This window comes from Capra hircus, chromosome 25, assembly GCF_001704415.2.
Source record: "Capra hircus breed San Clemente chromosome 25, ASM170441v1, whole genome shotgun sequence".
Classification (NCBI taxonomy): domain Eukaryota; kingdom Metazoa; phylum Chordata; class Mammalia; order Artiodactyla; family Bovidae; genus Capra; species Capra hircus.
The window spans coordinates 40,016,517-40,038,390 of record NC_030832.1 but is presented as its reverse complement, the minus strand read 5'-3'; the positions used below and the strand labels follow the sequence as shown (position 1 = coordinate 40,038,390).

The 21,874-nt window shown below is 64.7% G+C and overlaps 1 protein-coding gene across 1 annotated transcript in view; it reads right to left on the bottom strand.

Annotated features, from left to right (window-relative positions):
• The window catches only part of LOC106503599 (monocyte to macrophage differentiation factor 2), a 120,417-nt gene continuing 99,006 nt past the window's right edge, over positions 464–21,874 (bottom strand). Inside the window, exons 3-15 of the mRNA XM_018040753.1 lie at positions 18,702–18,937; positions 17,463–18,095; positions 16,277–16,314; positions 11,737–11,897; positions 8,100–8,212; positions 7,482–7,719; positions 6,841–7,013; positions 3,578–3,728; positions 2,659–2,849; positions 2,208–2,559; positions 1,290–1,429; positions 1,060–1,199; positions 464–760 (exon numbers count right to left, since the gene is read on the bottom strand). Of these exons, the coding sequence (XP_017896242.1) occupies positions 655–760; positions 1,060–1,199; positions 1,290–1,429; positions 2,208–2,559; positions 2,659–2,849; positions 3,578–3,728; positions 6,841–7,013; positions 7,482–7,719; positions 8,100–8,212; positions 11,737–11,897; positions 16,277–16,314; positions 17,463–18,095; positions 18,702–18,937 (2,672 nt within the window). The 3' untranslated portion in view covers positions 464–654. The remainder of the gene's footprint in view (positions 761–1,059; positions 1,200–1,289; positions 1,430–2,207; positions 2,560–2,658; positions 2,850–3,577; positions 3,729–6,840; positions 7,014–7,481; positions 7,720–8,099; positions 8,213–11,736; positions 11,898–16,276; positions 16,315–17,462; positions 18,096–18,701; positions 18,938–21,874) is intronic.

Below are 21,874 nucleotides of genomic sequence, written 5' to 3'. Positions count from 1 at the left end.
GGCCGGACACCGGGCGGATGCCAGATGGAGAGCCCGGGGGGTGGCCAGGCTGGTGTTAGGGCCCAGCCACGGCAGAGAAGACACGGAGGGGCGTGAGGCCCTGGGAGGCCTGGGCACCCACAGTGGGTCAAGACTCCCACTTTATAGCCTCCCGAGGTTTCTAAGCCATTTCTTCGGGACTGCTGATCGCGGCACCCCGAGCGCAAAGCCCACTCTGAGGGGTGGGCAGCTCTCGCACTCTCCCTCCGTGGCAGGGGGCTGCCTGGCACGGCCTGCTCCTCGTCTGGGGCGGGGGGAGGGCAGACGCGGAGTTAGGCAGAGCCATCCCACCACCCCCAGGATCCCGTGTTGTCACCGGTCTCCCAGGGACAGTGCTGGCAGGGACGGGAGCAGATCCAGGAGCCCCTGTGGCCCCTCCAGGGACCAGCATGGTGCCCCCCAGATGCCATGCCCTGCCACCCTCTGGAATATGAAAGATAGTTTATTGAATCTATATTTTTCCATTAAAATCTCCAAACATAAAAGCTCTGTAACAAACATCACAACGTTATGTCATATAAATAGAACATACAGGAAGGGACTGCAGGGGGCGCACCCGCGAGGAACAGCCTGGCAGAAGAGACGTGCAGGCGGGCGGCCCACCGCCCAGGGCGCCTAGGGGGGCGGCGTGCGAAAGCGGACCTTCCTGGCCGTCTCCACGTCAGACTTGGCCACCAGAAACCGCATCTTCTTGCCCCCGTGTCGGATCAGATCCACCGCCCTGAAAGCAGCCAAGGGACGCGGCCGGTGTAGACGAGCCCGCCCAGGGAGGAGTAACCCTAAGCCGCCCGAGTGGGACGGAGCTCCAGGATCTCACAGCCAGGACGCCCGCTGCCACTCCAGAGCCTGAGGCACCTGAGCCCCTGGGTGGGGACTGCGGTGGCATCAGGGCGAGTGAGGGAAGGAAGGGTAGGAGGCGACGCTGCGCCTCACTTCCTCATCTCCAAAGCGGGTAGTGACAGGGCCGCTGCTGGGCTTTGAGGTGGCTGCCAGGCTCGTCCCCCGGGGCGGGGCGCGTACCTCGGGTAGCTCACGCCCGCCAGGCTGCTGCCGTTCACCTCCAGGATGCGGTCTCCCAGCGCCAGCCGCCCGTCGGCCGCGGCGGGGCTGCCCGGGAGCAGGGTCTGGATGTAGAGCCCAGGGGCGCCCAGGGGCGTGTGCTGCGGGAGAGGGGCAGCCTCAGGGCTCCGTGGGGCCCCCGGCACCAGCACCTCCACACCTCCCCAGCTGGGCCCGGGGCGGCCACTCACCATCCCGTCAATGAGGCCCATGCCCAGCCCCGAGGGGCCACGCTCCAGCTCCACCACGAACATGTAGCAGAAGTCATCGGTGCTGGAGCTGCGGCTAGACGGGGCCGGAGGGGGCCCGTCCTCTGGGGCCGCACAGTCTCCTGTAGAACGGGAAAGTGCCGCGGGCGGGTGAGGGGCGGCCACTCAGGCCTCTGTCCAGACTCCCCCCAAGTCCGGGACCCGCATCCAGCTCAGCTGCTCCAGAGGACACTTGCTCCCGAAGGTCCAGGGGAGGCCTGCTGGGGCCATCCGGGGGACGGGGACAGGCAGGCTGCCTGGTGCCGCCGCTGAGCTCCACCCTCTCAGGAGGCTGAGCAGGGCTCTGCTCGGTCTCACCCGCCTCCCTCCCCAGCCTCACACCCCTCAGCGGTTGAGGGGTGGCCCGGCCCCGGCCCCTCCGAGCTGGGGCCCTGCTGCTCCCCACCAGGATAGCCAGTCCTCCCCACAGGGCCAGCCGTGCTGCCCACCTGAGCGGTGTCCTGCCTCAGGCGCACCCACCCCAGTGACCCTGCCCGCGGGCCACCCACCCAGCTCGGCTGGACACCGAGGACTCGCCAAGGCTGCCCCTCAGTGCCCTCAGCCTGGCCAGCGCCCAAGGCTCCACCTCCCCCATCCTCCCAACCCGCAGGCCTTGCACCAGCTCCGGGGCAGAACGCACATCGGGAGCTGTCCATTCCCCCCCGAGCCCCCTCTCCGGACCCCCCACCCTGTGTTCCAGGGTGTTCCCCCCAACCCCAGGCCCAGCTAGGGCCCATTCTGGGTTCCAGGGTGACAGGCGCTCGGGGCAACTCTGACAGCCCAACCAGACATGCTGCCCTACTCCGCAGGGCAAGGACCCTGAGGGAGCCGCCGGGGCGCAGGGCAAGCTGGTGGGCTCACCTTCCCGGGAGGCGCCCCGTGGGCCGCCAGGTCCCGTCCTCCGCCCTTCCGGGAGCGCCCTCCCGCAGGCACTGCTGCCTTCGAGCCAGTCGGGGGCCGCAGGCTCCAGACCGAGTGGCGTGCCTGGGGGTGTGAGCAGGCATGAGGGGTCCCCATGTGGGTCTGCAGCGTAGGGGCCCCCGCGGCTCGGGCAGCCGGGTGGCCTTCCTGGGAGGCCCTGTGCCCAGGGACCCCCCACGGAAGGGAGAGGGTGCTCCAGGCCAGCCTCCTGGGCTCCCCCACCGGGGTCCCTGGAAGGCGGGGGGCAGCTCTGGGCCTCAGGGTGGCCCTCGGGACTGGTGTGGTGTAGGCCCTAGGGAGACGAGAGAGAACTCAGCCCCAGCGGCGGATGTGAGAGGGGGAGCAGGGGCCGCCCCGAGCCACGGGCTCCCCGCGGTGGCGTCCCCGGCACCTGGAGGCCCTCAGGCCGGGCGGGCGCTCCGCTGGGGCCGGGCTGGCTCCGCAGGCCACACAGGAAGTGGCGGAGGTAGAGGAGGTGCTGGGAGACGCGCTCGTCCGGGCACTCCGCGTCCAGATCCACCTGGAAGCCCTCGCTCGGCAAGACGATGGGCGGGGGGTTTTCGTAGGACTCCAGGACCTCCTCTGGGGGGGGCAAGGGGCTGTGACCTCGGCCAGGAGGCGCTGCCTGCGACCTGCCTGCCGCCACAGGACCCCAGGGACCGGGGGGCGGGTCCCAGGCCGGCCCAGCCCCAGGGGCCACCAGGATGACCCAAGCTCCGCCAGGGGGAACATGCGCCCCACGCCCTCCCCGGCACCCCCGGCCCAGCACCCGCCCACACTGGGGGGCGCCCTCAGCCATGCTGACAGCACTCCGCACTGTCACCCACGGGGCACGGCCCACCCGACCCCCAGACAGAGCCCCCCGCAGGCCTTGGACGTGACCCAGTACAAGGGGGGACTGTCCAGAGTCCAAGCCCAGGTGATGAGGGGGAGACGGGGCAAAGCCCCTTCTGTCTGCACCCCCACCCCACACTGTCTGTCTCTGTGTCACACGGCTCACGACGAGAGCTCGGCCAACTCATGAAGAGCGTGTGCACGTATGTGCATCTTTCCCCGTGTGCATGAGCGTGTGGGCACGGCAGGTGTGCCCAGGACCGCGCTGTGTCGAGCTGCCCAGTGTGGACAGCCTGCCCCTTCCCTGGTGGCCGAGCACTGGGCAAGGCCTCGAGGGGCAGCAGGGACCCGTTACCGAGCCCGGACCTCGGGGGCCAAGGGGAGCCCCAGCCCTGGGCCGCCTTCCTCCTCAGGGGTCCTGCCCTGCCCCCACGGGCGACGCCCCAGCTCCCAGTGCCCCCGCGGAGGGGCCTCACCTGACTTGAAGGCAGCAGGGCCGTCCTGGGCGCCCGGCTCCCAGGCGCTCATGGGACCCATGGCCGAGGCCAGCTGGTACTGAGTCAGCAGCCGGTGCAGCTGCGCGGGGCTCAGGGCGGGGAACGCGGCCCGCAGGCTCGCCCAGCTCATCTGCGACAAGAAGCGCTCCTGGTCAGAGGCCGCGGAGCCCACCCCATGCAAGGGGGGCCAGCCTGCCTTCCGGGGAGCCCCCGGGGGCCAGGCGGAGAGCGAGGTCCGTAAGGGGACCGGCTCTGGCTGTGATGGGGACCAGGGAGGGCTCCCGGAATGCTCAGACCACCCCTGCCTTCTGTGGGGGGAGCCCTTCCGAGGGCCGGGGGTGGGAAAGCACCCTCCGGCCACCAGGGCTCAGGACTCCAGGCGGGAGGCCCTCACGGGGAACCTGGGCGGCAGCTGTGCATCAGCTCCTGAGAAGCAGGCTCCTCCCTGAGAGCCCGCGGGGGCGCGTCCTGCGCAGGTCCTGGCCCCTTCTCTCTGCCTCCCTGGCCTCCTGCTGCTAGGAAGCAGGTGTCACTGCCTGTCCCCTACCGTCCTCCTCTCCCCCTTTGGCGCCTCACTTCCCTGCCAACATCAGAGGCCTGGGCGGGGTCACGGGGGTCCTGACCTGTGTTGGGGGCGGCCCCATCCTCACCGCACCCCGCACCCCACAAGGCCTTGGCTGCTTCTCCAGGGAGGGAGTCAACGGGCGCCCGACGGCCGGGCACCTCCTTCCCATCTCACGGGCTCTGCTTTCTGAGAAATTCCCTGAACTTCAACTTCCAACTCTGCGCCTCTGCTGTCGCAGCTTTAACTTCCAAGAAGTCTCGCTGTTCTCCCATACACAGCACCCGGTCATTACGTCATGGATGCTCTGCCTCCTCTTTACGAGGGTGTCGACGGTTTTTTAAACAAGCTGCTTCTCCCCAAACAGCCTGTCTCGAGGGTGGCCAACGACGGTGCCGGGCGGCGAGTGACAGCCCAGGGCAGGACGGCGGGTGGCAGGGAGCGAGCCCATGGGGCTGCTTCTGCCTTCTCTTCCTTTTACGGAAGCAGAGTTGACTGACAGTGCTGCTAATTGCCGGCACAGGTTTATACACACAGAATCACCCACCTGCGGCTCCTTCAGACTCTCCCATCGTGGTTTACTGCAGGGCATTCTATGGCCCCTTGCGCTGCATGGAGAATCCCTGTCTCCCTACTTCACGCAGAGGCGTTTGCACCTCTTAATCCCAAACCCCTAACCTCCCTCTTCTGCCTCCCCCTCTGGCAACCACGCGTGTGCTTCCTGTGTCTGCAAGCCTGCCTCTGCTTCGTGAACAAGCTCCTTTACGTCTTATTCTGGATTCTGCACACAAGCGACATCACACGGCAACCGTCCTCCTCTTTCCGACTTGCCTAGCATGATGCTCCCTGGCTGCACCCATGTCGCTGCAAATACCGTTATTCCATTCTTTCTAATGGCTCAGCAGCATCCCACTACACACAGGTACCGCGCCTCCCTTCCCATTCCTGTCTGTGGACGCTCAGGCTGATCCCACGTCTTGGATGTTGTAAATAGTGCTGCTGTGAACACTGAGGTGCGTGTCTTTCTGAATCAGAGTTTTCTCCAGCACCACAATTCAAATTCATCAATCCTTCAACACTAAATCTTTATGGTCCAACTCTCATATTCATACATGACTACTAGAAAGACCATAGGTTTGACTCTATGGACCTTTAGCTGGCAAAGTGATGTCTTTGCTTTTTAATATGCTGTCTAGGTTCGCCATAGCTCTTCTTCCTAAGAGCAAGCATCTTTTAATTTTGTGGCTGCAGTCACCATCCACAGTGCTTTTGAAGGCCAAGAAAATCTGCCACTATTTCCACTTTTTGCCCATCTATCTGCCACGAAGTGATGGAGCTGGATGCCATGATCTTAGCTTTTTGAATGTTGAGTGTTAAACCAACTTTTTTACTCTTCTCTTTCACCTTTAAGAGGCTCTTTAGTTCATCACTCTCTGCCATTAGGGGGGTGTCATCTGTGTGCCTGAGGTTGGTGGTCATTTCTCCCAGCAACCTTAATTCCAGCTTGTGATTCAGCCAGCCTGGCATTCTGCATGAGGTCTGCATACAAGCCAACAAGCAGAGGGACGATATACAGCCTTAACGTCCTCCAGTTAATTTCGAACCAGACTGTTGTTCCATGTCCAGTTCTAACTGTTGCTTCTTGACCTGTTTACAGATTTCTCAAGAGGCAGGTAAGGCGGTCTGGTATTCCCATCTCTTTCAGAATTTTCCAGAGTTTGTTGTGATCCACACAGTCGAAGATTTCAGCATAATCAATGAAGCAGAAGTTTTTCTGGAATTCCCTCACTTTTTTTTATGATCCAACGGATATTGGCAACTTGGTCTCTCTCTGGTTCCTTTGCCTTTTCTAAACCCAGCTTGAATATCTGAAGTTCTCAATTCATGTACTGTTGAAGTCTAGCTTGAAGGATTTTCAATATTACCTCACTACCATATGGATTAAGTGCTAATCGTATGGCAGCTCTGGTTTTGATCTTTGAGGATTCTCCACACTGTTCTCCAGAGTGGCTGCACCAGTTTACACTCCCACCAACAGAGGGCCCTCCACGCCCTCTCCAGCATTTCTTTGTTTGGGGCTTTTTAGCAATGGCCGTCCTGACAGGCGTGAGGTGATACCGCTTTATAGTTTTGATTTGCATTTTGCTAATAATTAGCAACGTCGAGTATTTTTTCGCGTGCCTTTGGCCATCTGGATGTCTTTTTTGGAGAACTGTCTATTTAGGTCTTCTGCGTACTTTTGATTGGGCTATTTTTTGATACTGAGCTTTATGACTTGTTTGTAGATTTTGGAAATGAAGCCCTTGTCGGTGACATCATTTGCAAATATTTTCCCAGATTTAAGGACTCATGAGCTTAGATGGAGCCACCAGGTGACTGGGGTGACCGCCCCACCTCAGGGTCCTTCACCTCCGCCTGTCAGCAGGGCGCCCCTGTGGGTCAGGGACGAGACACAGACGTGCTGGGCAGGGTGACAGCTGGGCATCAGGGGCTGCAGCTGGAGGAGGGCACGCAGTGCACTCCTGGATTCCTACCTAGAGAATCCCCATGGACAGGAGCCTGGTGGGCTATGGTCCACGGGGTTGCAAAGAGTTGGACAGGACTGAGGCGCGCTTTGCCTGCACGCAGGGACTGCAAGCTGCTGAGCCCAGAGCAACCACCACCCCCTAGCCCCTCTCACCTGGATGAGCTGGGCGCTGGGCGTGGCCAGCAGGTTGAGCGTGCAAGAAAGCTTCCGGAAGAAGCGCTCCCCTGCCTCTCCGAAGCCGGCACTCCTGACCCACTCCAGGAGCTGCTGCAGGCGGGCGCAGGCCTGGACGCCCCTGGGCCAGTGGAAGCAGCTCAAAGAGGGGCCTGCGGGAGGGATGGCGGGAGGGTGATGCGGAGCCCTCGCAGGGCGCCCCCAGGGGAGACAAGCCCGGCAGCGCCCCGGCCTCTGGACAGACAGGAGGCCTTCCATTACTTTCCCAGCTTCCCCACCTGCTTCCAGACCCCTGGGGGAGGCGGCAGGAGAACCCATGGGCCTGCCCCCCTCGCCCGGCCCTGTGCCCCAGCTCTGCCTCGGCCAGAGATCCCGGTGGCCCTGAGCCTGGGCCAGGTGACGGAAGAGATCTGGGCGCTGGTGAGGCCAGGTCAAAGGTCTCGCCAGTTCCCTGAGCCTGATCCTTCCTCTCAAGGGCCCGGGGCTGAGTGGGGATAGCAAGAGCCAGGAAAGGCCGGAGGGCCCCCTGCACACGCTGCTGGGGCGCCTGCCCGGGTCCAATGCAGCACGATGGCCTCCCCCGAGGACACGCGTGGCGCCGGGGGTGTACCCGCCCTCACCCTTGTCCAGCAGCTGGTTGAGCAGCAGCGTGCCAGAGAAGAAGAGGAGGTAGGCCAGCACCTGCGCGGCGACCTCGGGGTGCACGTGCAGCCGCCGCAGCAGGTCCAGGGTGGCCTGGTACACGGCCACCACGCGGCGCAGCTCCTCAGGCAGCAGGGGCCCCGTGCTCCAGCTCTCCCGGCACTCTGACTGGAACGGGGGGCACTCCAGGAGGGCTGGGAGGCAGACGTACAAGGCCTGGGAACCAGAGGAAAGCGCTGCCAGCAGAGGCCCAGGGCCCACCCCGGCCACACCACGTGTCAGCCCCACAGGAACCGCAGGGGTGTGGGAGGCTCAGGAAAGCTCCTGCGGAGGCGCAGAGGGCACGGGCGGCGGGGGGCCTGGCAAAGGGGTCAGGACGGGCAGGGCCGCTGTTTCCCAGAGCAGCGAAATGGAGGGCTGTCTATGGGAGGGACAGCGAGCAAGGGGACAGAGGGGACAGAGTGGGGCCGGGGGGCCGGAGGGGCCGGGGGCCGGGGAGACAGAGGGCGAGGCCGGGGTGGGGGGACCGAGTGTCGGGGCCGGGCCGGGGGGCCGGGGGGCGGGCGCTCAGGCCCCAGGCGCACGTGGCGCGGCACCTTGGAGACGTAGTAGACGCACTGCTGGAAGGCATACAGGACCACCTCCTCCAGCATCGCCATGGCCTCCTCGCTGGCCGTGAGGGCGCAGGAGAACAGGGACTCCTTGGAGCCTGCGGGGAGAGCGGCACTATCACCAGGGCGGGGGGTGCACGGTCGGGGATGCGGACATGAACCTTCCGGAACCGCCCCGTGGCCTGAGTGCTCCGCCCAACGCCTCCTCTTGGGCTTGGAGAATGAGATAACCCAAAGCCAGGGGGCGACCCACCCTCCCGGAACCGGCCCGCCACACCTCTCCAGGGCCCCGGCGTCCCGAGGAGCTGGCCGAGGCGGCCAGGACCCAGGCCCCACGCCTCCTGCCCGTGGACGCTGAGCCGCTGCGAGCGCAGCAGGCGCTCGTGAACGAGTCGATTCGGGACTCAGTCAGGACCCAGCGCCCGCGACGGCAGATCCGGTCCCAATCACTTCTCACTGGGACCCAGGTCAGAAGGCACGGGCCAACGCTCCTCCAGAGACCGTCACTCGGGAGAGCAGCGACGTTTTCCAAGAAGAGCCCACACAGCCCCCAGCGCCCCAGTCGCCCCGCAGGAGCTGCGCTGTCCCAGCACAGGGCAGAGGCCCCGGCCCTCGGCACCTGGGGGCTCGGGTCCAGTGGGCAGCAGGCAAGTGGTGGGCGGGGCTTCCAGGCTGGGCGGCGGCCAGGGTGGGGGTGTGAGCGGTTCTGGGCGACTCCCCCCAGGAGGGGCTCCGGTAGAGCCAAGAGCCAGGCTGGCCACGGGGTCCCCAAGAGCAGAGGCCCCAAAGGGTGGGGCCCCCGAGCGGCCGTTCAGACGAGGGCGCACGGTGCCCTGGGGGCAGAGCGGACCAGACGGGACCCCACCCCGGTCTGCACGCTCAGCCCCCGTCTCTCTACGAGGACAGAAGGCCGCCCGCACGGCTGTCCTCCCACTGTACGCCCTGCACCGCCTTCTAATTAGCACACATCGTGAACTCACGTCCGGGAATCTCCTCTCAGGCGGGAGGGGCCCAGGAATCAACCTGAGCCCTAAGCCGGGCCCCTGGGAGTACGGGGCTGGGGCTACCAGTCAAACGGAGAGCAAGCGGTTTGAGTCCATCAGAAACCCACCCAGCAGACCACGCCATCAAGGGCTTGGGCCCCAAGAACCCACCCGACCAGGAAGCCAGAGGCCAGCCTGCGGGGCCCCCCAGGGCCCATCCCAGAGTCTGGCCTGCAAGGTCTCATTTGAGAGCCTCCCTGGGCTTCGGGAGGGCCTGAAACGTCAGTACTCTGGCCACCTGACACGAAGAGCTGCCTCATTGGAAAAGACCCTGATGCTGGGAGAGACTGAAGGTGGGAGAAGGGGACGACAGAGAGCGAGATGGCTGGATGGCATCACCAACTCGATGGACACGGGTTTGGGTGGACTCCGGGAGACGGTGATGGACAGGGAGGCCTGGCATGCTGCAGGCCATAGGGTCGCAAAGAGTCAGACACGACTGAGTGACTGAACTGAACTGGGCTTCGGGGGAGAAGCCAGTGGGGCAATTTGAGGGCCCCAGGCCTGCATCCTGCAGCCTCGGATGCCGCCCGCTAGTCTTAGAAGATGGACCTACACCCCCTGCGTGGGCACCGGGGCTCCAGTGGGAGGAGCCAACAGAGAGGCGGCAGCTGGGGACCCACAGAGCACAACCCCAGGGTGGCCCCCAGCAGATGCCCAGGAACCCCCCGAAGCCCCGCCAGCCACAGCGCAGGCTCTGCCGGTGCTTCCGACTAAGCCAACGCCCCCACGAGCCTGTCGGAGGGCCAGGAGCCTCGGCTGCTCCCAGCTGCGTCCTGAGCCCCTGGGCCCTGAGGACACCCCTCCCATCTCGGATCTGAGGCACAGCCTCCAGGTCTCACAGGAGAACTTTAAATGACTAACATGAACACCCCCAGATAAGTTTTATCTGCCATGTGAACGGGCCTTCTGGGTAAGAGCTTCAAGCAGAAAAGGGTGTTTGGGGAAGAAAAACTCTTTCCAGCGCTCAGGACATGACGTCCTGCCCTAGCGCTCTTCCCACAGACGCTTCCTGCTGGCGGGCAGGTGGCCGGCACACCCTCAACCTGCCCTGGGCGCCTGGCTGGTGGTGCTCCCTGCTCCCTGCAGGCTGCACGCCCCCAGGCCGTGTTTCTGGGGCTCAGGCCCTGCTGTGGCTGCCCCGGTCCCCAGGGTGGGCGGAAGCTGGACCCCCTCTCCCAGCGTCGACTGGGCTACACAACATCTGGGCCTTGGATCAAAACTAACTCCCTCCTGAGAGCAGAGGCAGCGGCCGAGGGAGCGGAGCACCCCCGCCTCCCGCTTTATGAACGTCAGCCGGACTTGGGGTCCCTCTGCAGGTCACAGCGTCTGAAATGATCGGACAGGAAGGGGCGCCAGTGGGACTCGCCTGTGAACACCGCGCCCAGAGTCTGGGGGTCAGGTGCGGTCGGGGAGCCTGCCTCCAGGCTGGCGACCTGCAGCAGCCCGGCGGGGCGGGGTAGAGCGCCCAGGAACCACCGGGCAAGGCGCACGGTGTCCACGCAAGGAGGACACGGGCAGCGCACCAGGCCAGCGGGCCCAGACACAGACCAGCGGACACAAAGGAGCCACGGCTTCGTACCACGCGTCCACGCAGGCCCAGGACCCCCGGCCCCCAGAGCCTCAGGAACCAAGACGGCCACGGGAAGGAGACGCACCCACCTCCCCAGCCCTGGCGGGGTCCGCCCAGGGCCTGAGCCCCCACGGGCTCGGCTCGGCCAGGCCTCCAGCCCCACAACCGTCTCCACAGCCGGCTCCCTGCAGCCAGCTGAGCAGAGTGGACTGTGAAGCCTGCCCACGCCGCACACCATCGGCCACCACGAGCCTGTCCTCCAGGAGCTGGGCTGGTTGGCATCGGGCCTGGCAGCAGCATCGGGCCCAGAGCCTAAGGCCGACTGTGAGCCTGGGGCCATGTCCCGGGAAGCAGGAATGGGTCAGTCGCCCGGCACACCCTGTCCCATCAACCAGCCTCCCCACAGCCCTGCGCAGCCGGGTCTTGGGGCAGTGCCCCTGGGGAGCAGCAGCTCCAGGGAGGCTGGCAGGAGTGAGGGACGCGCGGTCCTGTCCAGGCCAAAACCGAGCTCTTGCGGCCCGGCCCGCACACGCAGCCCTGGCGGTGTGCCTGGAAGAGCTGGACATCACAAGTGAGCTGTGTGCCAGCCCCTGCCACGCGGCCCCGCTGAGCTCCGCTGCAGGAGCTGGGCTGCGCAGGGACCCAGGGTCAGCCTGCCACTGCGTCCCAGGACCCGCCAGGGCCCCCAGCCCCGGCAGACACACGTCCGCTGAAACCCCGCACGCCTCGGAGCCAGGCCGACCATCACCTTCCCGCTCGAAGCCCTCCCAGATGGCCCCCTCGGAGCCCCTTTCTCACTGAGCGTCTTCAGCACTTCACGCCAGCTTCATCAACTCTCCGACGCACGGTTTTGAGCCTCAGTCTCCAAGTTTCCCATCACACACTCTCACGGGCAGCACGCCTCTCTGAAACTCTGCCGCGTGTAGGAGGGGCCGTGGCCGGGGGCCGGCAGTGCCCGCAGCAAAGCTCAGCAGGGCCGCGTGGCAGGGGCCAGCACACAGCTCACCTGTCACGTCCAGCTCCTCCTCCAGGCTCTGCATGTAGAGCGGGCACCTCTGCTGGACAAAGTAGAGGAGCTCCACCGAGTTGGACATCCAGAAGAGGACGTGCTGCAGGTCGGGGGCCAGGCCGGCCAGGGAGAAGCTGGTTGCAGACGGCGGCTCGGGGCTGCCAGACAGAGAGACCCAGGGTCACCGGGAGGCTGGCCCGCCCCTCCGCTACCCCCGGGCCGCCACACCCCACCAACACCCCGCCTCGGGCTGGGCAGTTAAGACTCAGACCCCTGACGGCGAAAGGCACGTTGCCCACGAACCTCATGGGAGGAGTGCCTGCAGCCCCAGAGCAAAGGCCTCTGGCGGATTCGCCGTCTTCACGCCTTCTCTCAGAGTTAGGTTGCACGGGGAGGGGGCTGCGACCGATCAGATAAGCAGCAGGGGTCACACCCCTGGTGCTAAGGAGCCAGAGAGAAGCGCCGCGTTCTAAGCTCACAGTGGAGCTAACGGAACGACGGCGTGACTGCTCGGGGGGCGGGCAGACAGGGCCGGCTAAGCGCAGCAGGACCCGAAGATGGTGGGCAGTCAGTGGGCCAGGAGGAGGGGTCACAGGGGTCACTGGAAGATTTAACCATCAGGAAACACCACTGGCCCCAGGTCGCTGACACACGGCTCAGCTCGCGCAGAGGCACTCGAGTCCCCGGGGAGGCAACGCAGGCGGGGCCCCCAGGCAGGGAGCAGGGTCCCATCACTCTCCTTGGGGCCGGTCCCACGGGTGGGGAGACCCAGCACCTCTCCCTTCCCGGGGACACTGCGCACTGTGGGGCCCCCTGCCTCCGCGGTCAGGCGGCTTCCGCCCGTCTCGGGCCCTTCCTCCCCCACCTCCAGAGCCAGGACCTGGGGCCCAGGTGGCCCGCACTGTGACAAGCTCCCGTGCTGTCCTCGCCAGCCCCCGTGGCCCCTCGTGTAAACGGCACCCCAGCGTCCCTGTCTGGCTCCTGCCCCGCAGCAAGCCTGGCTGGGAGACATCTGTCCCAAGAGCATCCTACACTGGGTCCGACCACACCTGCCGAGGCTCCCACAGGCGAGCAGGGATCCTCGGACAAGCAAAGCAAGCCCCCCGGAGACACACTGGGTCTGTCTGCGGTGACCGCAGCTGTGCCTCTCGCTGGCGGGATTCCAGGGGCAAGGTAGGCGCTGCGGACATCATGCGAAGACAGGGCCGACACTGGCTCTTCATCCTGCCTGGGGGACTTCCAGGAACCCAGAGCAGCTCGCAGACTCCAGCTGTCGCGGTGACCGCCAAGCTGGGGGTCCTGGGGGTCAGACCACAGGCCCGGGCAGGAAGCGCCAGGAGGGCTGGGTCCCCCTTGAGCAGCGAGCCTGGGCCCGTGGCGCCTTCCCACGCCCAGCTCTCCTCGTCCCTCCTGCTGATCTGGCTCCTCTCGGCCGTCCTCCTCGCTGGTCTGAGTTGCACACACATCTGTGCGCAGGAACGGAGAGCGCTGCATCGTCGTTGCTGTTCAGCTACTCGGGGCTGTGTCCATGCACTGCAGCACGCCAGGCCTCCGTCCTTCACCACCTCCCGGACTTTGCTCAAACTCCTGTCCATAGAGTCGGTGATGCCATCCAACCATCTCATCCTGTCGTCCTCTTCTCCTCCTGCCTTCAATCTTTCTCAACATCAGAGTCTTTTCCAGTGAGCTGGCTTTTCAGAGCAGGTGGCCAAAGTACTGGAGCTTCAGCTTCAGTCCTTCTAGTGAGTATTCAGGGTTGATCTCCTTTATGATTGACTGGTTTGATCTCCTTTCAGGCCAAGAGACTCTCAAGGGTCTTCAACACCACAGTTCAAAAGCATCAATTCTTTGGTGCTCAGCCTTCTTTATGGTCCAACTCTCACATCCATACACGACCACTGGAAAAACCGTAGCATTGACTATACAGACCTTTATGCCACTACAAAAGGATTAATCTGTTTGTGTGTGCAGGCAAAGCTGCTTCAGTCATGTCCGACTCCGTGCGACCCCATGGACTGCAGCCCGCCAGGCTCCTCTGTCCACGGGATTCTCCAGGCAAGAACACTGGAGGGGTGGCCAAGCCGTCCTCCAGGGAATCCTCCCGACCCAGGGATTGAACCCAGGCCTCATGTCTCCTGCACTGGCAGGGGGGTTCTTTACCACTGAGCCACCTGGGAAGCCCATTAATCTGCTTGTCAGAACCCAACTCCATTTTGTTTCCACACGTATCGCCCTTCTCAGTCTCACCCAGAACTCAGCGGGACAGACACGCCTCCACGTAGGAACAATCCACCAGCTAAGCCACAGCCACCAGCAGGGCTCTGGTGTTGGGTCCTGGTGTGGTTGGCGCTGAGGTCTGTGCCCCGCCAGCCCGGGTGGCGCTCTGGGGCCCCAAGGAGGCGCTGCAGCCTGGCCCACCGTCCAGGAGAGCCTGAGTGGGGCCAGGGCCAGAAAGGCACCGGCCACAGAGCAGAGACCGACCAGTGGGGTCAGACCAACGGGGAGGCGACCGCTCACAGAACGAGAAGGCGGCCGACGGATGGGAGAGAGAATGTACAAGCCGCGTGCCCGCTGGATGGGGCGGGCCTCCAGTGCGCACAAGGGACCCGCACACTCCCGAAGCAAAAGCCCCAATAACCCGGTTCCGGACGGGCTAAACGTGAACAGGTGTGTCTCCAAGCAGACCAACAGCGGGGGCAGGAAAATCCTCAGCCTCCCTGAGCACCAGGGAGACACAGGTCAGACCACGGGGTGTGGCCACCTCACACCTGCCAGATGCCCGCAGCGGGAAGACAGAGACGGGACCTCCGGGGGCCCAGCGGTCAAGAACCCGCCCTGCATGGCAGGGGGCGCGGGCTCTATCCCCGGTCAGGGAACTAACCCCCACCTGCCGCAGAGCCACTGAGCCCCACACAACCAGGGCATCCGTGCGCCTCAACCAAGGATCCTGCCGGATGCGACGAGGACCCCGCGTGCAGCGCCTGAGCCCTGCTGCAGCCAAGCACATAAATCAGCACTTTTTAAAAAAGACCCAGTCCAGTGAGTGTCGCAGAGCACGTGGAGAAACCGCAACTCCTGCGCACCGCCAGTGGGGATGCAAACTGGCACAGCCGCTGTGGGACAAAGCACGGAGGTTCCCCAAAAAAATAAACCAGGGCTTCCTTATGACCCAGCAGTCCCATGTCCGGGCCAGCGCTGCTTGGATGCCCACAAGCCCCAGGGCGATTCTGTTCACCTCAGCCCAGCGGGAGCCTCGCTGATCAGACCCCGGCTCCCAGCTCCATCCCTCTAGGTCCCAACAGCAATGTAGGAAGGAGGGGGCGATGATGCTTCCTCCTGCTCCCCTTACAGGACCTACCGCAGGTGGACGGCACCCCGCAAGCACGACAGCAGGCATGCGCTTTATAAATGGACCCTCTTCACTCGACATCTTCACACGAACAGTTCAGTTCAGTTGCTCAGTCGGGTCTTTGCGACCCCATGAACTGCGGCACACCAGGCTTCCCTGTCCATCACCAACTCCCGGAACTCGCTCAAACTCATGTCCATCGCATCAGTGATGCCATCCAACCGTCTCATCCTCTGTCATCCCCTTCTCCTGCCTTCAATCTTTCCCAGCATCAGGGTCTTTTCCAGTGAGTCAGTTCTTTGCATCAGGTGGCCAAAATATTGGAGCTTCAGCCTCAGCATCAGTCCTTCCAGTGAACATTCAGGACCGATTTCCTTTAGGATAGACTGGTTGGATCTCCTTGCAGTCCAAGGGACTCTCAAGAGTCTTCTCCAACACCACAGTTCAAAAGCATCAATTCTTCAGCGCTCAGCTTTCTTCACAGTCCAACTCTCACATCCATGCACGACCACTGGAAAAACCATAGCCTTGACTAGACGGACCTTTGTCGGCAAAGTGATGTCTCTGCCTTTTAAATGCTGTCCAGGTTGTCACGTGAACGGGGATGAGGCAAACCCCTGCGGACCGCAGTGGGACTTGTGGCCTCAGGAGCCCCGCACCCCCGACGTGCGGCGGCCGCATGCAGCGCTCCTCCAGGGGGCGGGCAGCCACAGCTCAGGCATGTTTGCGAAGGCGGTTCCCTGCAGTGTCCACTCATCTCTACCGCCGATGCCAAATGGTTTTCCCAAGTCCTCCAGCGTCGAGTGAGAGTAGATCCAGTGCTGCTGGTTGGAGAGCCAAGACCGGCTGCCCCATCTGGACCCTGGAGGGGTCCGTTCCCCCGAAGAAGCCGGTTCACATTAACACGGTCATTACGGGAGCCAGCGAGGAGGTGGCTTCCGAGAGGGCCGCGCCCACTCTGTGTCACACACTCCCCTGACAGACAGTTCTGCAGGTGGTGACTGCAGACATGGAGAGAGCCCCCCAGAGACAGACACTTTAGGACGGGCCGGCTGGATCTCCTTGCAGTCCAAGGGACTCTCAAGAGTCTCCTCCAGCACCGCAGTTCACGGAAGCACAGAGCAGACCCCAGTGGGGGTGGGGGGAACCAGGGGCCAGGGGTGGGCACAGTGACGGGGCCATACTTACAGCTGCGCCTGCTTCTCTGCCAGTTCTTTGGTTTTCTCCTACAATCAGAAACGGAGAAAGCAAGATGAGATGAACGGGCCAGCACGGCTGTGCGCCGTCAGACCACCACCGGCTGCAGCTCCGCCCACGTGCGCACGCGGCCTCCCTGCCGGGGCGCCCTGTGCCCGCTGACCTGCTCTGAGCCACACCGGAACCTATCTTCCCATTTGGTCGGACCTCCCAGCACAGAAGGAACATTTCACACCCAGCTCTCTTACGTAACAACCGGCCAGGCAGGGATGAGGAAAGACAGGCCAAACCTTTGACAAGTCTCAGAATAAGGATTCCAGCAACTCCCTGATGGTGAAGCTTCATAATCGCACTTTTAAAAGCCAGCCCCCGGGAACAGCGAGCAGGTGCACGTGGGCTTGCGTTTGTACAAATACACTTCAACTTGCCCACAGGGATTCAGGTCTAGCCAACATTTTCTGTCCCCTTCAGTCAAGAAATCATTCTTGGACTCTCCTGCCAGTCCAGTGGTTAGGGCCCCTCACTTCCACGGCAGGGGGCTCATGTTCTGATCCCTGGTCTGGGAACTAAGATCCCACGTGCCTTGGGGACGGCCACACGTACATACAAATAAAAAAGGAAACCACTCCTGCTTTAGTGAAGGTGGCCCGGCGGGCCCTAACGGACCCCTCGCAGGCTCTTAGTCACTCCCGGCGCCTGAGCTGAGGAGACTTGTGAGCGCTGGGTGGCGGCAGGGTGAGGGACTGCTGATGCCCCCAGAAGAACAGACAGCAAAGGAGCCTCGGGAGCTCGAGACAGACCCATGCGAGACTTCTCACCCTCGGGGAAGCAGCTCGGGACCACCCAGCCCGGGACCCCGGGAGAGCGGTCCACCACCTCCACAAGCCTGCTCCACGCCCGCTCGGGGGCGGGGCCCTGGGGCCGGTGCTACGAGCTTTGGGGGGAAGCCAAGGGTCAGGCTCGGGCTCAGGAGACGCGGGTCTCTGCCCCAGTGCTCTCAGCTGGGACATGGGACTCCCACGCTGTCGGGGTGCTGTGAGAATGGAATCCAGCAGCGGCGGATGACTACACCCAGTGTCTGGCAGGGGGCAGACTCGGGAAAGGAGGGTCACTCGTGGGATTCGGGACCTCTGAGCATCTGGCCCCTCCACCCGCACGGCCCGGCCCCACCACTGACCCAGACGGTCTCGCGGATCAGCCGGGCTATCTTGAGCAGCAGCTGCCCGAAGGAGCCCGGCTCGAGGCGGGTGGCCGAATGCTGGATGCAGAGGCAGAGGAGGAAGGCGGGCGTCAGCTGGTGGTCATCGCTGCCTGGCTCGACCAGCGTCATGATCCGCTGCAGCAGCGCGTCCTCCACGTCGGGCTCGAACTCCAGCTGCAGCAGCCGCGGCCTGGGCAGGGCAGGCCGGGCCGGGGCGGGGGCGCCGCGGGCCCGCAGCAGGGCGCCGCACAGCCGGCAGCTCTGCGGCGCAGCCCGGAGGCGGGCCAGGGCCTGGGCGGGCAGCGGCTGGGCCTGCGCCGGGTCCTTAAACAGCAGCAGGTAGTAGAGGCCCAGAGACAGCAGGTCGCCATGCCTCAGCGCCACCGGGCGGGTGCCCACCTCCGCGAAGTTGACGGCGACGGGCGCCCCGGGCAGCGGCTCCAGCAGCAGCTGGGCCCCTGCCGGGCCCTGGCCCGAGGGCTGGTGCCGGCGCAGGGTGCAGTGCAGGGGAAGGATGTCGGGGGCCGAGAGGCTGATGCTGGGCTTGCTGGATGGGGTCCTCTGGCCCACCGTGTGGCGCTCTCGGTTGAGCACGTACACCAGGCTGTCCTGAAATGCAGATGCCAGAGCTCAGCAGCTGGCCGCCACGCCAGCAACTCCGTTCCCAGCAGCTGAGCTGCCCGGGGCACCCACCCTGGAGCGCGGCCTGACCCGCGGCCTGCCCCCAGCCTGCCCACCCTGGGCATCCACCCCGACTCCCAGAGACCAGGGCGACTCCAATGGGGACCTGAGAGGTGGCCCTGCACACACTTGAGGCCACAGGAGGCAGGGGCGTTGGCCCAGGGGAACCACTCCCTGGGACCCGCCAACCCCTCCACCGCGGGGAGGCGGCAGGTCCCCCCCAAAGCCAGGCAGGCAGCGGCCTAAGCGACAGGTGGGTGGGGCCCAGGATCAGGTGAGCCCTGGCTGGGGTCAGTCAGTGAGGAGCTGGGGGTCCCTCCCAGGGCCCTGCTGCCTCCTACTGCAGCCTGCACCAGAGAATGTTCTGGAAGCAGAGAACAGGGAAGCCTCTACTCTCCTCCAGAGTCCAGGACCGACCAAAGCCACCGCAGCCCCTGGCCCCAGCTAAGGCCAGCTGGAGGTGTCCACCTGAGAGCCCCTAGCCCCCCGCCCCCCTGGTCCATCTGAGAGCCCCCCACCCCAGTGAGGGCTCACGTGCTGCTGGCTGTAGCCCTGCAGGAGCAGCAGGTGGGGTGACTCGTAGAAGGAGCAGCGCATGGCGTCCTGGCCAGGCTCCTCGGGGTCCCGGGTGGAAGCCGAGCTCAGGCTGGCCTCGCTGACTGTGCGGCGCAGCAGCGGTGGTGGAGGAGGGCTCCGGGCGCCCCCTGCAGCCAGGGCCGGGGTTCCCTTGGCACGGCTCCGCTGCAGCCGCCGGGCTTGGGCGTTTATCCCTGAAAAGCAGCCGTGCGAGGTGAGCAGGGCCCGGGCTCAGGCCTCAGGAGCCACTCCCTCATGCCAATCACTGCTCCGTCCAGCAGGCCTGCAAGGAGCCACAGGACTCTGCCCACTGACCGCATCCTGGAAGGCTGGGCACCTTGGGGGCTCCCCCAGGAGCCAGGCAGCCCAGCCATCTTGAACCCCAAACACCCCCCAGGAGCCTGGCGGCACGCTGCAATCAGCCCCCTGAGGGATGCCAAGCCCACCTCCAAGCCCAACCCATCCACCCGACCCATCCTGGCACCCCGCATGAGTGTGTGCGCACTGGTTAGATGAGAACCGCTCATCCGCCCCACATTCCACAAGAAGGAAGCCACCAACTCGCCATGGCACCCCAGCCCACCTCCCGGAGCACAGCCGCGCCTTCTCAGGCCACCTCCAGCACGGCAGGTCAGAGGTGCGCTGTGCCCACTCATGCACACACCAGCACCCCCCAGGAAAGCCTTGGACAGACCTCTACGGGTGGGAAGCACTCTTTCCCAATAAAGCCACACGAAAGCTGAGAAGCCACCCCGAACTCGAGGCTGGTCTCCTGTCACGGCCGCATCCCCGGCCAGCCAGGGCTTCCGCTCTGAGCCCTCCGAGCGCCCTCCGCAGCCGCTGTCTGCAGCGTCCTGCCCACGACCACTCCAAACAGAAGCAGACACTGCGGGGGGAAGGGAGGGGGCAAGCGGGGCCAAGGGCGCGGCCTTACCAGGAGCTGGCAGCCAAGCGGGAGGGAGACGGACCTGCTTTTAGCAGGAGAGGAAAGCCGGCTCCTCTGCAGCCCACAGGGGGCCGGGGCTGCGGAAGGGAGGCTGCTCTGCTCAGCCCAGCCGCAGTGCGAGCGTCAGCCGGGACCGCGGCTGCCGCAGAGCCGGGTGAGGGGGCCAGGGGAGGGGCGCGGTGGGGGCAGGAGACAGGCATGAAGGAGGCAGCCCCCTCAGCCCTGTGTCCCGGCTGGGGCAGCGCCGCCTGAGCCCCGGGCCCCCCTCCTTCCATAGAGGACGCGCCCAGAACCGCCTTCCAGAAGTGGGCTCCCAGGCAGCAACAGAGCCCAGAGGGTCGTCCTTCCCTCCTGGACAAGGAACGAGGCCTGGGTGCCCGGAGCCAGGGTCCCCTGGGATGCACAAGACGGGCGTGGGCGCCAGCTCCCAGCCACCAGACCCTCAGCTGGGGTCCCGCCCCCAGGCCACACCAGGGCCTCTCACCCGCCCGCGCTCAGAATGGCCTGGAGTGTGGAACAGCGCCGCGGGCCTGGCTCCCAGGGCTCCTCCGAGGGCCCCCGGGGGGCGGGGCCAGGGCTGTTGGCGGCAGGGTGGGGTGGAGGCAGGGGCAGCTAGAGACCAGGGCCACTGGACTGCCGACACAGCACGGCCAGCACGCAAAGCCAACTCCAACGCTGCACACCCCACTGGGGCACAGCCAGGACGACCCTCGCATGCAGACACCAAGCAAGGACAGGCACTGGGCCCCCGTGAGCTCCACGGGGACCGTTCACCCGGCAGGATGGAGCCACGGCCGCTGCCCAAGGGAGGCCGGCCCTGAGCCTCACCGACAGCAGGCAGAAAGGCCAAAGGGGGCGGCGCAAGGGCAGGAGACCCTGTCCGCACGGCAGCCGTGCGGGAAGCACCCCTGCGTGTGCCCGCGGGTGGATCCACAGACACGCCAAGCTGCTTGCAAAAGCAGACAGGAAGCACGCAGCAGGTTCTAGAACTAGCCGGCTCACAGGTCGGGGGAGGGAGCCCAGGGCCGGCCAGCACACGTGGAACGCCACACGTGCACACACGAGGACACGCTTCACGGGCAGCTGTGTGTGCCGTCTACTCACTCATAAAAACTCAATAAACAAGGTTTTTCAAGTGTCAAGGTCAACTCTGGAAGGGAGGTACCCAGGTGTCAAGTATGTTATTGTCTATCCTTTGTATTTTAAAACTTTCTTAAAGTAAAAGTCGTAAACACCACTCGGTCCCCTCCTGCGTGAGGACTCTGAGCTGCCTCGAGGTGGGGGGACCGCCGGGCAGCCAGTAGCTCCGAGGAGGTCGTGGCTTTCGGGGCTGACGCACGCATCCCAGTGGCGTGCAAAACCAGGGCAGCTCTGACCCCCTGAGCAGACCCTCCTCGCTGAGCCTGGGACGGGGACGCGTGCCCGCACAGAGGGAGGCAGGACACAGGGGCAGCCTCGCTCCTGGACGGGGTGTCTCTGACGGGGAAGGGGGCCGCGTCTGCGGGAGGGGTCCTTGACGGACAGAGGGGCGGCGTGTCCTCCAAGCACAATGCTTGCGGCTCAGGGAAGGAGCGGGCTTCTCCTCTCACCGCAGCACTGCAGGGTGGGACCCGAGTCTCCCATTGGACGCTCCGGGGCAGGCAGCACGGGCCAGGGGGACGCCCCACCACACGGAGGTTCCTGTGCTGGCCCAGGCATCCCCATCCTCTCTGCCGGGAGAGAGCAGAGAACCCTGGACACGGGAGAGGGGACGTCTGCTGGAAGCAGCTGTCGTCAGGGCTCCAGAGCAGCCCTGGAAAGAACAACAAGGCCTTTCCTGCCTGTCAGGACGTTCCAACAGCAGACAGGCTGCAGGTCTGACCCTGGGCCCGTGTGAGCCTCTCTCCCCGGAGCCGGAGGGTCTGAAACAAGACACACAGCTCGGAGCAGCCCCTGCTGCCACCCCCACCACCGGGGCAGGGGCAGGACTCGGACTGATTGAGATGGGGGCTGACGAGGCCAACGAGCCTGCACGGGCGAGTTCTGCTGAGACGGGGCTGACTGAGCCGACTTCAGGGCCCTGACAACAGCTGGGGATGTGCTGCTGAGACACTCGGCCGTGGCCGTGGTGGAGTCCTGAGTCAGACCTGCCTTCAGCACGCCCGCTGGACTGGAATGCTGTTTCCAGGTCAGCAAAGGCTGCGTG